A 17,039-nucleotide genomic window follows, 5' to 3' on the forward strand; every position below is an offset into this window, starting at 1 on the left:
AGCCTGTTTCCGATTCTGTGTCTCCCTCTCTCTCTGCCCCTCCCCCGTTCATGCTCTGTCTCTCTCTGTCCCCAAAATAAATAAACGTTGAAAAAAAAATTAAAAAAAAAAAAAAAAGGAGAACACTATTGGATACCCGAAAATGATATTATGTTTCAAGCTGGCAAATGAGTTGTTAGGAATTTTACTAAACCTAATTCTGAGTAGAAAATAACTTTGCATTTTATGCTTTTAAAGGACAGCGAAAGCTGAAGATGCTCAGCTCCCCAAAATGAAGAGGAAAAGAAGAAAAGCCTATAAAAAATGGAAAATCCTGAATCCCACAGTATGTAAGTCTAATTCATTGGTTTTATAAGTATATATAAAATGAACCCAGCTACGTATTTTGTGTATCACAGAATGTCTATAAAAGTAGGAAGACAAATGCATAGAAGTGTAATAAAATGATTTAGAAGTTTGATCGGTTGTTATGTATAAACATCTGCATTCATTATTAATGGCATATATTATGAATAAAAATTTAAATAAAAATATTCAGACAAAGAATATGAAGAATTCTATTCTTAGAATCTGTTATCAGTGGATTATTTTATAACTATCTCAGTTCTGTCTTGCTACTCATAGAAATTGAACTACAGTCAGTTGAAAGAGGCTATAAACTGTAAAATTATAAAATTGAAAAAGTCTATAAACTGAACTGTTCTTGGAGTGAGGGTGTTATTTTAAGAATAAATTGTAATCTATAGTTTTGGAAGGCAGTCCACTAGTATATAAATTGCTATAGTATACATGGTGTATTATAAATAGGCTTTAGAGAGACATGTTTCCATGTCTTTTCTTCCATGATTTCTGCATTACGGCTCTCAGATTGTAAGCAGACCACTGGGAACTGTTTCAGTACTTGCCTTGAGAAAAGCCATTCCCTCAGACTAGAAGAGAGGCAAATGGTAACTCAGTGGAACCCCAGCGTGTTTGAGAACCTAAAGTTGGAAAGTTGTGATTCCTAAACCTACGAATCTTTATTTGATTCTGAAACAGCAATTCTATTTCTGCACCCCATACTTCTATGCCACCTCTAGCCAAACTTTGGTAGGATGTTGTTCTTTTTCTCATTAATGATAATTTTTTACTCTTTATGTAAGTATTTTTATAAATATCTTTACTAAAATATGTAGGTATATATAAAATCATAGCTTCATAGCCAAATTGAAAAAGCATTTTAAATCATTAGAGGGCCGCCTGGGTGGCTCAGTCGGTTAAACGTCTGACTTCAGCTCAGGTCATGATCTCATGGTTAGTGAGTTTGAACCCTGTGTCAGCAAAGAACCTGGAGCCTGCTTCAGATTCTCCATCTCCCTCTCTCTCTCTCCCCTTCCCCAGCTCATGTTCTGCCTCTCTCTCTCAAAAATGAATAAACATTAAAAAAATAATAATTATAAATAATCTTTTCCAACTTTTAGCTTAATCACCTGATTAAAATTATCTCTGTGGAGACCTGGTTCATAGATTTCCATGACATCACTATCTATTTGTTGCCCATTCTTTCTTTGCCTTTCCCAATACTCTCTTTCAGATATAGTTTAAAAGATATGAGATCTTTGCGTTTTGTTCACTGTTTAAGAGTTAAACAGTATACATTTTATTTTTATTTTTTATTTTTTTAATATGAAATTTATTGTCAAATTGGTTTCCATACAACACCCAGTGCTCATCCCAACAGGTGCCCTCCTCAATACCCATCACCCACCCTCCCCTCCCTCCCACACCCATGTTCACTTTTTTTTTTTTACCTAAGATCTGCTACCTCAAGCTCAGGTTCACAAATTTTTTAAGCAAAACATCCTAAAATTATAAAGTAGAGAGTAAAGCTTGCCAGCTGGCAGTTCTAGGGCCAAAGCTGGTCCCTAAATATATTAGCCTCCATCTATAGATGGTTTTTTAAAATGTGAGACCATCCTTAGAAATTAGGAGATTTCACAATATAATAAATCCAGACTCTAGTTCTTCTCCTGGAAAATGATAGTATCTGACAATACTAGGATACCTTCTCTGTCCTATAAAAATAAAAAATAAAAAAAAAAAAACAACAATCCTACCCTGGGCGAAGGTAACTATCAGACCTGTTTAAAAGGCTGTTTATAACCCATACTTGGATCTCTTTATTTGTTGTACCTTCTCAAATTAGATCAGGCTTGAGTTAGCCTGTAGCATTATAATGCCATGTTCAAATACTTGAACATGGTAACTTACTCTTTATCAAGAAGTCTCAAAATTTATTTGCATAAGTTTGCTCTGAAATTTTCATTTCACCCATTTTGGAAGTCTCTGTTTTAATTTTTTTTTTTTAATGTTTGTTTATTTCTGGGAGAAAGACAAAGGATGAGTGGGGGAGGGGCAGAGAGACAGGGAGACACAGAATCCAAAACAGGCTCCAGGCTCTGAGCTGTCAGCACAGAGCCTGAAGCAGGGCTTGAACTCATGAACTGAACCACGAGATCATGAGCTGAGCTGAAGTCTGTCTCCCAACTGACTGAGCCACCAAGGCACCCCTGGAAGTCTCTGTTTTAGAATAAACTTTGATTACATTCTTATTTCCTAGAACTACCTAGCAATATTCTGTATTCTAAGATAATTTATTTAAAAGGAGATATTTATTAGAAATGAATTTTTGTGGAAAATATCTTTGCATACTAGAAATGAATGAAAAATGTTACTCAAATTACAAAGAATATGCTTGGAATTGTACCCAAGAATTTGCATCCCATCTGCTCTTCAAAAGGACACAGAAAATATTTTTCTTCTTTCTTTCTTCCTTTTTTTTTTTCTTCTTGTTTAGGTGAACCTCAACCTGCTAATCAGGTATACCAAAAAAATATAAAAGATCTTGAAAAGGAAGTCAAAGGAGACACCCCAGAAGCCAAGTTTCATCAGATTAGGGCGTTAAGGAAATCTAAGGAAAATGGAGATGAGCATACATCTGCTTCTGTGAATGGAAAACAGAATTCACTTTTCCTCCCTAAAGATAATAAACAACTTTCATCTGACAGCAAAATAAGTAGGGAGAAGGAGAATGATGATCCTCCATCATCCATTTCTCATCAACGAGACAAAGTGTTGTCAGTGGCCATGTTTAATGACTGTAAAGAATCATTATCAGAAAAAATCATACTGCAGGATTTCCCAAACACAGTAGAAGCCTTTAAACCAGCAAAAGGCAAAATTATTACAGAAGTGAAATGTGGGGCTTTCAGTGTGCAAGTAGAAATCAAGAATAGATTTTTCTGTAAAACAGGAATGCAGTTCCCAACAAAAAGGAGATGTCCAAAATGTCATCAGCATTACTTTTCCAGACACAGTCAGAGAAACTATACTTCTAGAAGCTGCTCTTCTATATACAGGAATATGTTAGTAGAAGAACTAAAACCTGAGGTGCCATCTGAATCTGAAGGAGAAGTTGCCAGAAAAGGGAGACCTTCACTAAAAGTAAGCATTGTAGGCAAAGAAGTTAAAGTTAAATACATGAGTAAGAAACAGAATATATTAATTAATATAGCTTATCCTAAAAGAAGGGGGAAAAGAGCTAAATACAGAAACATTTCCTCCAATCACACTACTGAAGAATGTTCCAGGTCTTCTCTACAGTCTGATATTAGGTGCCCTGAAAAGTGGAAGCTTGAGAACAAGCATCAGAGTTCAGACTGTTTTCATGTCTCTCCTCCTATTGTGTGTGCCGTCCAGAAGGAGAAGAATGTTGATAGAGAGGTGGAGTTTCTGTGCTCAACCCGTGTGAGGGAGAAGACTAAGCCTGACTCACTATCTTCAGTTTTAGATGACTGTGAGGTAGAATCTGCCATGTCTCATCAGAAGGACTTTAAAATTGGTCAGAACATCCTCAACAAGAAAAATTTCTCTGAGGTTGAGACTCTTCTCAAAAACATTCCTCCTATTTCACAAGGTACCCTAAAGACCACAAGTTTAAGTGATACAGACTTAAGTAGCATGCCTTTTGAGGATCTGAAGGATGTGGATAGAGAGAGAAAACTCGTCTTCGATATACCAGAAAATATCACATCAGACTCATGTACACGGCAAAGCCCAGAAGGAATAAATTATTTGCCAAGTGCCATTACTGACATCTTCCCAGTTCAAGATGGCAAAGATTCTGACTTCTGTTCTTCATCTTCTCTGAGCAGGCAAGTGGTAGGAGAAAAAGCAGCCAGCACTTATTGCAAAGGCAGCAAAATTCCAACTGCAGATTGTTGTGAGGAATCAAGTTCTTTATCTTTGCCTTCCAGTCAAAATGTTCTGAAGCCTTCCACCTCATTCAGCCCATCCCACTGGGCCACCAGACAATCAGAAGTGAAAGAAGTCCCTGGGGATACATTTTCTTTTAATCATTGTGCTGAACTTTTGAAAACCTGTGAGGAAAAGCATATTGATATGACTGACAGAGACTTTAACAAGGCTGCTTTACATAGTGACTCTCGTACAAACGCACAGCAACTACTGGAAATGAAGAGTACACGATGTCCAACTCTCAGTCCTGAATCCTCCAGCAGCCTCTCTGCCAGCAGCCCACTCAACAGGAACAGCCATAGCACTGTGGAATGGAGTCAAACAAAATCCCAGACAGGTCATCCAGAGATAGCAGTGCCCAGCAAAACAACAGAGCTAGTCATGACCTTAATAACTGATGAATTAGAGCAAAGATTAATTATTCATAATGATAAAGGAGGCACGGTTTATTCTAATTGTCCCATGGGAATAAAAAATCCTAAAGACTCACCCAGCTCCCTGGGAAATGGTGAAAAAGACAAATTCGAAATAATGCCAGTGGTAAAGAATGCATGCCATAGAGATTTTGAAGGCCTATCAAATGAGAACCACAATGAAGTCTGTTTCCAAATGGATTTGCCGAACACCACTGAGTTCAACTGCACAGAATGTGCTGCAGATAATCTGTTTATTGAGAAGACACTGACCAATGATGCAGACCAATATGGCAACCAAGATGACAAAGGCCTCGGACTAACCAGTTTTAAAGAGGAGCCAGCAGAGTACCAAAGGATTGCATCAACAAAGCCAGGTTGTGAAGGAGATAAAAATGACCCAAAGGAAACTTACTATCACCAAATAGACATATTGCTGTCGCCTCGGAAGCAGAAAGCCTTGACAGGTACAGTGGCTATATAGAATCTTTAACTTTCATTGTTTTTCCATGTTTGAGCTTTGGAAAGTCTTAACGTGAGGGCTTTTTTTATTGCTTGGGATTTTTGCTTTATTGCTAAAGATATATTGAGTATTTTAGAATTAGATGAATATGGGCAAGCATATATCACCCTGCTTCCTTACATTATCACCTACCCCACCCATAAATAGTGCATAACAAAATCACCCAGGCTGCGGTTTAATATAAAGTTTTTAAAAAATCAATTTCTCTTTAAAAGGTTGATGTATTGCCAAATCAATTTTGTAGGAAACGTTAGCCTTTTGCCAGTCTTAAATAATCTACCATTTCTTTCCTTCTTGCAAACTAAGCATATTTATAATAGAAAGAATATGTTTTTGATAAAATGTGTTCTTAAACCTTGCTGTGGCGTTGCAGAAGGATGGTATACATATTTCAGGAGACCATGTGGAATAGTAATCAAAGCAAAGGACAAAAACCAGAAACGGCCATGGCTAATCCTGATTGAGCTATCTATGGGGTGTCAGACCTCAAGCAGACCTCTGTCCTCCCTTGTGCATTGGTTGACCCTGCTCAAAACATTGATAGAACCCAGCAGTTCTCCAGACCTCAAGAGGGCTAAAATAGAAGCTCTTTTCTAAGTACATAATACTGCCCTATCTGCTTTCAATCTTGGGTCGACATTCTATCATTTTGGTCACTTCACAGAAGGCCCTTATTGTTTTTCCTCAATAAGTCATAAATATTAAAAAAAAATTTTTTTTTCAACGTTTTTTATTTATTTTTGGGACAGAGAGAGACAGAGCATGAACGGGGGAGGGGCAGAGAGAGAGGGAGACACAGAATCGGAAACAGGCTCCAGGCTCAGAGCCATCAGCCCAGAGCCTGACGCGGGGCTCGAACACACAGACCGCGAGATCGTGACCTGGCTGAAGTCGGACGCTTAACCGACTGTGCCACCCAGGCGCCCTGTCATAAATATTTTACATTCTATGTTAGCATTATTCCACATTATATATTAAAATACATCTTGAACAAGCAAAAACTTCCTTCCAAACCTCCAGTAACATGCCTGATATGTCCAGAAATGAGACTTGGAATGATGAAACTATCTCTTCTTTGTTGTTCCATCCCTAATTTTTAAATAGAATTAATACAATTTAGAAGTAGAAATAAAATACAGAAAGCACAGTTATGTAAACATTGGTATAAAACATGAATTTACTGTATAGAGGATAAGTGTCCTAAAACAATGCAAATGCTGTACGGTCACCTGCTTAATATGAACACCCTAAAGCAAAGATCCATCAGTCACAGAGACTGCTTCCCAGCGCCGACATACCCCCAGATAACCGGATCAATGGCATTAACCCCAATGTTTTCTTCAGTCCATAATTACTTGAGTCAGCAAGAGGCAGACCTGAAATAAGAGCCCTTGTGTCTCCCAGAACAGATGTGTTGCTCACATGAATAAATCTCCCTCCCAGGCTGGCTCTCCTTCCCCCATGGTCATTCTCCTCCCTGGACTGCCTCCCCCAACAAGGCCTATTTCCTTGTAAGTTAATAATTCAAGTTGTAATTCCCCCAGAGCTGATGCTGTACTTCAACAGACTTTGAGGTTGTCTCATTTGGTGAACAATTGCAGCTACCAGTTCCCTGTTACTGTGGTTCATCAAAAGGTGTTCCTACAACTCTCCCTTTTGCCCCTTTACTCCTCTTCCCCTGGATCATTCTGTTGCAGCCACATTGACTTCTTTGAGTTGCTAGAACCTGCCAGGCAAGATCCTACAATACATCCTTTTCTTGGACTGCTCCCACTACCTAGACCACTCTTCCCCCATTTGCCCACATTGTTCATTCTCATCCCTTGAAGTTTTCGACATGGTACCTTCTCAGTTCTCAGTGAGGCCTTCTCACACCACTCAACTTAAGACTGCAATTGGAGGGGCACCTGGGGGGCCCAGTCAGTTAAGCATCAGACATTGGCTCAGGTTATGATCTCACGATTCATGAGTTCAAGCCCCATGTTGGGCTGTGCTGACAGCTCAGAGCCTGGAGCCTGCTTCGGATTCTGTGTCTTCCTCTCTGTCTGTCCCTCCCCTGCTTGGTGTCTCTCTCTCTCTCTCTCTCTCTCTCTCTCTCTCTGTCTCAAAAATAAGTAAAAAAAAAAAATTTTAATGTGGAAAAACTAAAAAAGAAAGAAAACTGCAACTGGAGCATTGTCCATTCCAGCCCAGGTGTAATCTATCCCTCTTCTGTTTTACTTTATACACACTACTTTCACCTTCTTTTTTTTAATGTTTATTTATTTTGAGAGAGAGCACAGGGAAGGGGCACAGAGACAGAGAGAGAAGATCTGAAGCAGGCTCTGCACTAACAGCAGAGAGCCAGATGCAGGATTGGAACCCATGAACCCAAGATCATGACCTGAGCAAAGTTGGTGCTTAACCGACTGAGCCACCTAGGTAACCCCACCTTTTAATATACCATGTATTTTACTAGTTTATTTGTTCTGTCTTCTCCCACAACAATGTAGTCATGAGGGCATGGATTTTTTTTTTTTTTCTGTTCTGATCATTGCTGTATCCACAACACCAGAACAGTGCCTGTCCTATAGAGTAGGCACTCCATGGATATTTGCTGAACGAAAGAATTCAGGGAACTCATATCATGTTTCCTTGTGCAACACTCTATTTTCACATACAAAAACAAACAAAAAATAGGGAAATGCTTCAGAAATTTAAATGTTTGTATTAAAGGACATTTAAATCTATAAATTTTTGCACAGACTTGACTCTCCTAGAGCGTTATTTTTATACTTTATTCAATATTGTTGTTATTATACTCTTGATACTTCAGGCCAGGATTTTATAATCTTTTCAGGGTGTGGATTGCTTTGAGGAACGAGAACATCTTTATACTGTTGCACTAGAAAATTATAAATTTGACATAGGCATAAACTGATGCCTAACTTTTCAGAAGGGTCCTCGAACTCCTCAGATTCTATCCACATACCTCAGATTAAGAATGCCTACCATGAGTGCTGACTATAATACAGACAGTCCCTGACTTACAGTAGTTCAATGTAAAATTTTCAATTTAAGGATGGTACATCAGGGATATATGTTTAGTAGAAACTGTACTTCAAATTTTGATTTTGATCTTTTCCCAACTAGTGCTTTGTGGCACCACACTCTCTCTTGACGCTGGGCAATGGCAGCCGCAGCTCCCAGCAGACACATGGTCACAAGGTTAAAACCATTCTGAACCCATATAGCCATTCTATTATTTTCAGTATGGTATTCAATAAATTATGTGAGATATTCAAAGAAGGCAAGAGGTAATCTTGTTCATTAGTTATAAAAGAGGTTTTGTGTGAGAGGACTTTGCCCAACTGTAGGCTAAGTGAGTATTCTGAGCACACCTACAGTAAAGTGGGCTAAGCTGTGATATTCAGTAGGTTGGGTGCATTAAATGCAGTTTGGACTTACGACATTTTCAGTTTACAATGAGTTTATCAGGACAGAACCCTATCATAAGTCGAAGAAGATCTGTATTATGTAGTTCCTTCCTCCCATCTGTGTGTGTGCTTGCGAATTACCTAGATTAGCTGTCACAATCTGGACTGCTTACAGGAGCCAGGAAGATCATGTAAATGAGTAAAGCAGGCTATGTGAGAAATAATGGAGTGTTGGTGACCTAGAGGGAGCTCTATCCTGAGGGAATGAGAATACAGGTCCAGTACAGCCAGGTCTTTTGGTTTTTCAAGAGAGCTGGAGATCTGAACTTTTGTATTTATAATAAATATATTTATAATATTTTATAAATATTTAGTTATTTTTGAATTTATATATATGTATATTCATATATATACATATATACACATATATATACATATGTATGTATATATATGAGTCTCTATACCATAAGACATTTTTTTTTTAAAGTTTATTTATTTTTGAGACAGACAAAGACAGAGCATGAATGGGGGAGGGTCAGAGAGAGGGAGACACAGAATCTGAAACAGGCTCCGGGCTCTGAGCTGTCAGCACAGAGCCTGACGCGGGGCTCGAACTCACAGACCGCGAGATCATGGCCTGAGCTGAAGTCGGCCGCTTAACCAACTGAGCCACCCAGGCGCCCCTACCATAAGACTTTTTAAGACAAAGTATAGACTAAACAGTCTATGATCTCTGAACTAGACAGAAGAGAGCAGGTAGGGATGGGTAGATGGTGGAAGGTATAAAAAAAACAAAAACAAAAACATAACAGTGATATAAAGGAAAGGGTACCAGTCTGAAACTCTTAAAACTAAATTCTGGGTTCTTCCTCTGCCAAGTCAAGTCTATACATTCTTGGGTAAAGAAGTTTCTCAGGGCCTCATTTCTTCAGCGGTAAATGGACTGAAATGTATCTTTAAGAACTCTGCCAAAGAACCAAAATTCTATATCATAATATATTTTAATGAAGAAACAAAAATTAGGGTACTCTGAGAGAATGACAAGGAGAGAATGAGAAGGATTAAATGACATTTACATGGCATAGAAATATTTACAATTAAATAGCCCTTTACATATGACATAAAACTTACATGTATGTTTAAGATAGTTTAACTGGCTGTGTTGCAAGGAAAGAGTGATCCTAGAAGCTAACACCAAGGCAAATGGTATAGAGTATGGCAGCTCTGAGAAAGTTTGTGGTTCCAAGGTCCATGCCAAGCTCTAGACATAAAAAGATTAATAAAGAAAATACTCCTTTTCTTGTAGCAGAATGCAACCTTTGGGATAATTTCCAACAAGCTAACTTTTAGTGAAACTGGGAACTTACCACACTGGCACCCATTTCAGCATTTCTCAGTAGATGAGCAAATCCAGGGCCCAAGATCCAGGGTCCAGCCTCAATGCCTGTGCCTTCTTCCAGCAGGGCTTCTCCCAGCTGACCATCTTCCTCTCCTTGGTCTCCATCTCAGTTGGTAGACCACCCTTTGGCTTCCAAAGTAACAGCTTTCTATTTTTAAACTCATGCTTGATAAAACATTAGTGTGTCTTTTAATGGGTTAACATATTGTTCTTACAGAGTGATGGTGTGTATTTTAATAGAGTCCTTCAAGATACTTGAGTGTCTTCGTTCCAGCCCCAAGCACACTGCCTTATTCCTAGAAAGGCTCAGTAAACAAGTGATACTCATGGAACGAGGAAGAAGCTTATATGTGAATGAAGGTTACTGAGATATAGATTCAATTCACCAAGTAAAAACTTTCTATCTGTTTGAAATATTTAAGGATTATGCTGATTCAGGGAGTAAACAGGTAATACATTTGAGTATGGGAAGTGTTCAGGCTTAGAATGAATAACTACTTGGTAGAAATCTCATAGAAGTGTTTTAAGCATCTAGAAGATGATTAGACCAAATTACCTTCTAATAGTTTTGCACACCTGAGATTCTATAGACACCAAGCAGGACAATGGGAGTGATGCTTTGCACTCAGCGGGCATTACAGTGGTTCTCAAATGACTCTTCAAAACATACTGTAGGGCACACACTTTCTTTTCATTTAGGTACCTAAGAAAATGTTAGAGGAAAACTTTCTCCATGATATCACAGGGCCATACTTCTATTACACACAGTTTCCTAGGCTCATAGAACTTCTTTTTTTTTTTCTCCAGCAATTTCGGAAAAGAATTGCTTTCAAATATAGAAAATTCTCCTCTTCATCTCATGATGCCTTCAGAGTCGACCTGGACTCTAAATCTCAACAAATGGAACTAGAGCAATCATTGGAGACAATAGCCAGAGCATCTTTAAAAGTCCACCACTGTGTAAAATTCAGAAGGCAAAAAGTAATCTTGTGCATAGCTGTAGCTCCAGTAAGGGTGGAAATTAATATCTAGAAAATCAATAGTAAATATAAAATGAATGTAATTTTTCTGTCCCCTCTAACTTCTTAGGGAAGAGATAGGGGTCAACAGCAGAGTTATAGAAAATTAAGGTATTAGATAATGGCTCTTCCTACTTCCCACTTCTCCCAGACAAGTGAAATTTAAATTGTTATGGATCAAATGGATCATTAATAATTATATATAAAATAAAGAAAATTGGGGCACCTAGGCATCTCAATCAGTTAAGCATCTGACTTTGGCTCAAGTCATGATCTCATGGTTTGTGAGTTTGAGCCCCACATCAGGCTCTGTGCTGACAGCTCAGAGCCTGGAGCCTGCTTCAGATTCTGTGTCTCCCTCTCTCTGCCCCGCCCCTGCTCACTCTCTGTCTTTCTCTCTCTCTCTTTTTCTCTCTCTCTCAAAACTAAATAAACATGAATGAATGAATAAAAGAAAACCACTTATTCATGGATATATCCCATTTATTAAATAGTTCTAAGTACAAATTTTGATACTGATAAATCAGATTTTAATTTACAAAGACCGAATTTTAAAACTCATTTGCTCCTTAGAATAGAATAAAAATAGGGGCATCTGGGTGACTCAGGCAGTTAAGCTTCCTACTCTTGATTTTGGCTCAGGTCACCATCTCAAAGTTCATGAGAGTGGGCCCTGTGTTGGGCTCTACACTGACAGCGTGGAGTCTGCTTGGGATTCTCCCTCCCCTTTACTCTCTGCTTCCCTTCCTCTCGTGCTCACTCTCTCTCTCTGTCTCAAAATAAATAATTTTTTTAAAAAATGGATAGAATAAAAATATAGGTTGATATTTGGCCTCTTTTTAAATTGATGTTGCTTGCCTTTCACATAGTATCAAAAAATAAAAATAAGTAAAATCTTAACCAATTCCAGCCTATGGAATTACTTAGTACGTATTACATGCTTTGCTATTTTTGGTTTCATTTTATTTTACTTTGTTACTTGTTTATTTACAGTCTGATTTTACTGCAATTAATTTATTTATAATTTTCTTGCTTCTAATCAATACACAGCTTATGATGACAGAAGGCAGCAGTTTGGAATTATGTAAAGTATTTCAAGTTATTTATTCAAATGTAAAATGATGAAAGCCTCATTCATTTTTGATTTTTTCCCCTGTTCCTTATTTTAAACCAACATATGCAGCAAGAAAAGTATCATGAAATTTGCATTCTTGTGATTAATAGAAGTTAAACCATAAAGGATTTGAGTACAATAGTAGACTTATCATCATATTTTGTAATTTAACTAATTCAGGTAATATCTTCTTTTTGAGAATTCAGGGGGCATAATTATCAGTTTATGTGAACTTTGCTCTTCCAGAATAACTAATATAATATCAGGAATATTGCTGGTACCCAAGGATTATCAATTGAATTGAACCCAACTGAGGTAATGCATGGTGATCCTCTGCCTTCAATCTGTATGGTTTTTTGGTTTTGTTTTTAAGTAATACAAGTTTAAAAAGTGAATCATGAAAGAGTTAAATGAATTATTCTAGTTCTAGTCTACAGTGATTCTGTTACACAGACTGGGATATTTGAAAATCTGTCTTGAAATATTGTCTCACTTTCATACTTCATGTGGTTTAATTTAGATTGGAATCTGGAAATAAATAGCCTCCGCAAGGTATCCCAGGAATTGGCTCCAAGAGGTACAAGGGCCAGTGATGGTTCCCAAGAAGAAGCAATAGACCAGTGGGCCAGAAGGAGGCAGCAATTCAAAGATGGCAAAAGATGCAGCTCAGCAGGGGAAAGTTCATTTACCAGCAACATCACCGAAGGGTCCAGTGAGTAGAAAATCATCTTCTTTTCCAAAGCTAGAGCAAAGCAATAGGTGAAGCCCAGAGTCCCCTCCCTCTTATCGCCAGGATATAAACCCTATTGTTTGAACATGGCAATGTGGTGATTATGTGCCTTTATGTAAAAGATATTTTTAGAATAAATCAACTCTTCATTATGCACTAAAGAATCCCAACTTGGTAATTTATCTCCTCCAAAACACACACAACTGCCTACTAAGGCTACTCTTCTCTTCAGAGACTGAAATAACTAACTATAGGATTCTTTACAGAATTAATTTCGTCCCCTACTTCAAAGAATTTGAGTTGCCTTACAAAAATATGTATCATGTAAAAAGCTAAGGGTGGTATATTTGATTAAAAGAAACAGTTTTCTTCTTGATTTAACATTTATAAAATGAGGAATTGTCTTTAAATTGATATGTATTTTAGTGAGATGGTGTTTCTCTTGGTATTTAAAGAGTGTTATTAAATCAGCATTATATACCAGTCTCACAATCAATGGTAACTGAGAATGGAAGGTAGGTCATCAATGAGGTAATACAACTGAAGGGAAAATATGAGTTAAGGAAAATAGAGGGAAGCATTAGCACATTCAGTACATACTACCCCTAATCTGGCTTTAAAATTCTAGCAGCTAGCTATTAGAAGATAGTTATGTAGGTAATAGACATTTGTCATTTGAAGGTTATTTACAAAACATACCAATTGTTCATGAAAAACACTTACAGGAAAACCTGAGCAAACATCATTAAGAAAGAGAAAGAGACACAGAAAGAAAGGGAGAGGGACGGAAGGAAGGAAAGACAGGAGGAAGAAAGGAAGGAATGAAGGAAGTGTGGGAGGGAGGGAGGGCAGAGAGAGGGAGGAAGGAAGGAACAGGAAGTGGTGGGGAGGAGAGAGAGAGAGAAAGAAAAAGAAAGAAAAAGAAAGCAAGAAAGAAAGAAAGAGGAAGAAAGGGAGAAAGAGTTGATGCAATACTGTAATTTATAAGAAATATAAAATTATATATTTGGTCATTCACGTTCATCCTTATATAAAGTTGGTCTTGGTACACGGATTTCCTGGCTCACAGCTCCTAAAATCCTTAGGATTTCCTATAAGAGAGCAATAAAGGTGTCTTTTGTTATGTTAATGAGGTGACTGTTGGAAAGCCCTAGGTAACCTAGATGGGACTGACAACCAGAGGAAGCAACTGCAGTGATTAGAGTGTTGGAATGTTCAGCCAGGTGTCCAGGGAATTCCTTGTTGTTGTGGGGACGTGTGTGTGCATGAACACACACACACACACACACACACACACACACACACACACAAACACACACACATTACAACTGGGTCCAGGAACCCAAAAGAGTTGTGATGCAGAGAATGGTGCCTTTATGATAGAGACAGTAGTGAGTATTCGAGGCTATTCCTATAGATAAACTGACAGAATGACACAAGCACAATTCCTGAAGGCAGCAGTGTAATTTATCCAGAGTGAGTTAGATGCTGGCACAGATTAGGAATTGAAAGTTAGCTATAAATATGTGGGCAAAATCATGATAATATTTATATAAAACACCACCGTACCATGTTATCCCACCACAGTGTTCTTACATTCATGTGAACGGTGAATATAATCTAAGTGTTCCATTTTGGTCTGAGAGTGTTTCATTTTTGTCCCTTGGTCAATGTCTACTTCCTCCAGTTGCATCCTCCTGTTTGGCAGCAAGGACTCAGGATCTGGAATCTTAAATTTTTATTCTCACATATACCACTGTATAGGGTTGTTTTATTATCCCTCCTTTTCTGTGCATGGACTCTTGAAATGCCTCCCTGGAGAATACTTTTGTTATATTAGTATAATATATTAATATTAATTATATTAACATGTTATATTAGTATTAATATATCAATTCTAATTATATTAATATATTAATATGAATATTTTATTGTACTTCCAGTAAAATATTCCCACTGCTTCCCATTTTGTTGTAATGTTTACTTTCTTCCGCTTCTAGTCCCCTTCCCCCTCATCAATTTCTATATTGATATGTTGAATTTCGTTCAAATTTTTTTTTAATATTTTAATGATCAATACTTAATAATATTTTATTAGTTTTCCTCATCATTGCCTTATGTACCAATTACTTCCAACAGAGTTTGTTTTCTTTTTCTTCTTACTATAATCCTCTAATAATTTAAGAGAGATTTTGGGGAGATAAACTGAGTCCTGACATATCTGAAAATGTATTTACTTGCCTTTTAATTCTGAATGACAGTTTGCCAGAGTTTGGTACAGAATTCTAGGTTCAAACTACTCAAGAAGCTGGTTCATTGTCTTCCTGTAGCCAGTGGTGCTGATGAAAAGTCTAACTCCAATCTCATTCTCAAAACTTTTGTCATTAATCGAAATTTCATCTCTATTAGTTCTTAGGGTTTTCTTTTTATCCTTGGTATTCTAAAATTTTTCTAGTGTGTATTTCAGTGTGTGTGTTTTAAATATATTTTAGTGTTTGACATGCCGATGACTCTAAACTTTCTTCAACTCTCATAAATTCTCAGATACAATTTCTTCAAATACTATTTTCCTTCCTCCTCTCATAGTCTCCTGCTTCGGGTTGCAATAAATGACTTATTGTACAGGACATTCCATATCCCATCTGGGTGTCCTCTGCTCTCAGTCCTCAACTTTTTCACACATTGTTCATGGCTAGAGGCAGGTGCAATCACTGCCGCTACTTGACCCCTCGTGGAATTCAGAGTGAGTAATGTGTGGACATCAGATTCCCTACTGTTTCTGCCATGATGGTCCAATTGATTACCCTGTTGCTTGCAACTGGGGCCTCTCTAGGTTTCGCTCTTGGTGGTGTTCCCACCATTCTGCATCAAAACTTTCTGACAGAAATGGTGGTCACCAAGAATTGGGGAATAGGGCAATAGAATAGATGTTGTTTAAAGGTACAAACATGGGGCACCTGGGTGGATCAGTCGGTTAAGCATCGAACTTCGGCTCAGGCAATGATCTCAAGCTTCATGAGTTCGAGCCCCGTATCAGTCTCTCTGCTGTCAGCACAGAGCCTGCTTTGGATCCTCTGTCCCCTTCTCTCTCTTTCTGCCTCTCTCTCTCTGTGTCTTTCTCTCCCACTCTCCCTCCCTCTCTCAAAAATAAATAAGCATTAAAAAAAATAATAAAGGTACAAACTTGCAAGAAGTAATTACAGTACAGTGAATATAGACAATATTGTATTATAATGAAGTTTGCTAAAGACTAGAACTTCATTATTCAATACTACTAAAAAGATTACGTAATGTGATAGAGGTTCTAATAATAATTAGCATTAGCTAAATAATGTAGCAATAGCTACAATGGCAATCATATTACAGTGTATAAATGTATCAAGTTAGCATGGTATACACCTGAAATTTATACAGTATTCTATGTCAGATATATTTCAATAGGAAAATTTTTTCTTAAGTATATTGTCTGCTATGATTTCATTTCATGGCTTATAGGTTGATCCTGGATTTCAGGTATTTCCCAGCTACTGGTGTACTAATACCCTTCCTTCTTTCAAACACTTCCACAGGTCTTAAAACACATACTGTGCTACACCCACACGCCTTCCCTCTATCTCCTTCCTGTTTTTCCTCTGAACTTAGAAATGCTTTTATTATGCAGCAAAATTCAGTTGCAAACCTTGCTTCTACATATGTATAATTGAATTTATCACACTTTTCATAAAATAGCCTGCAAGAATTAGGACTTATCCATGTATGTTTTCTAGCATGCTTCTCAGAACGGGAGACTGTGTTTTTCTTGCTCCTCTATCTTGAGCCCACATCTACAAATAGCTTCCATTTGCCCTTCTAGCTTCCTTTTCTACTGTTCTCCAACTTACACTCTGCCGTAGGTGTCTCACCTCTATATGGACTATATCAAAGGGCTAATTTGCACTTTGGCTTTTTGTGGGGTTTGACCAATTGGGAAGATCAGCAGGAGCCTGAAGGGAACGAGCAGAGTGAGGTCCAGCCATTATTGCCCCAGATTTCTCCCTGGGGTAGGCCAAGGACTGGTTGTCTCCCTAAAGCCATAGGTGGTAACCCTATAAAGTAGCCCTCTCTCCACTGCCTTCTATGGCTCTAGGTT

At 37.8% G+C, this 17,039-nt stretch overlaps 1 protein-coding gene across 3 annotated transcripts in view; it reads left to right on the forward strand.

The window, feature by feature from the left end:
• Positions 1–17,039, forward strand: part of LOC121012245 (uncharacterized) — a 126,392-nt gene that overhangs the window by 12,696 nt on the left and 96,657 nt on the right. For 2 of the 3 annotated variants that reach the window (XM_040447144.1, XM_040447162.1), the window contains exons 2-4: positions 238–329; positions 2,837–5,176; positions 12,701–12,892. In XM_040447144.1, coding sequence (XP_040303078.1) covers positions 238–329; positions 2,837–5,176; positions 12,701–12,892 — 2,624 coding nt within the window. The remainder of the gene's footprint in view (positions 1–237; positions 330–2,836; positions 5,177–12,700; positions 12,893–17,039) is intronic. The other variant, XM_040447153.1, reaches the window with a different exon arrangement.

This window comes from Herpailurus yagouaroundi, unplaced genomic scaffold (genome assembly GCF_014898765.1).
Source record: "Herpailurus yagouaroundi ecotype Mexico unplaced genomic scaffold, PumYag 29, whole genome shotgun sequence".
Lineage (NCBI taxonomy): Eukaryota > Metazoa > Chordata > Mammalia > Carnivora > Felidae > Herpailurus > Herpailurus yagouaroundi.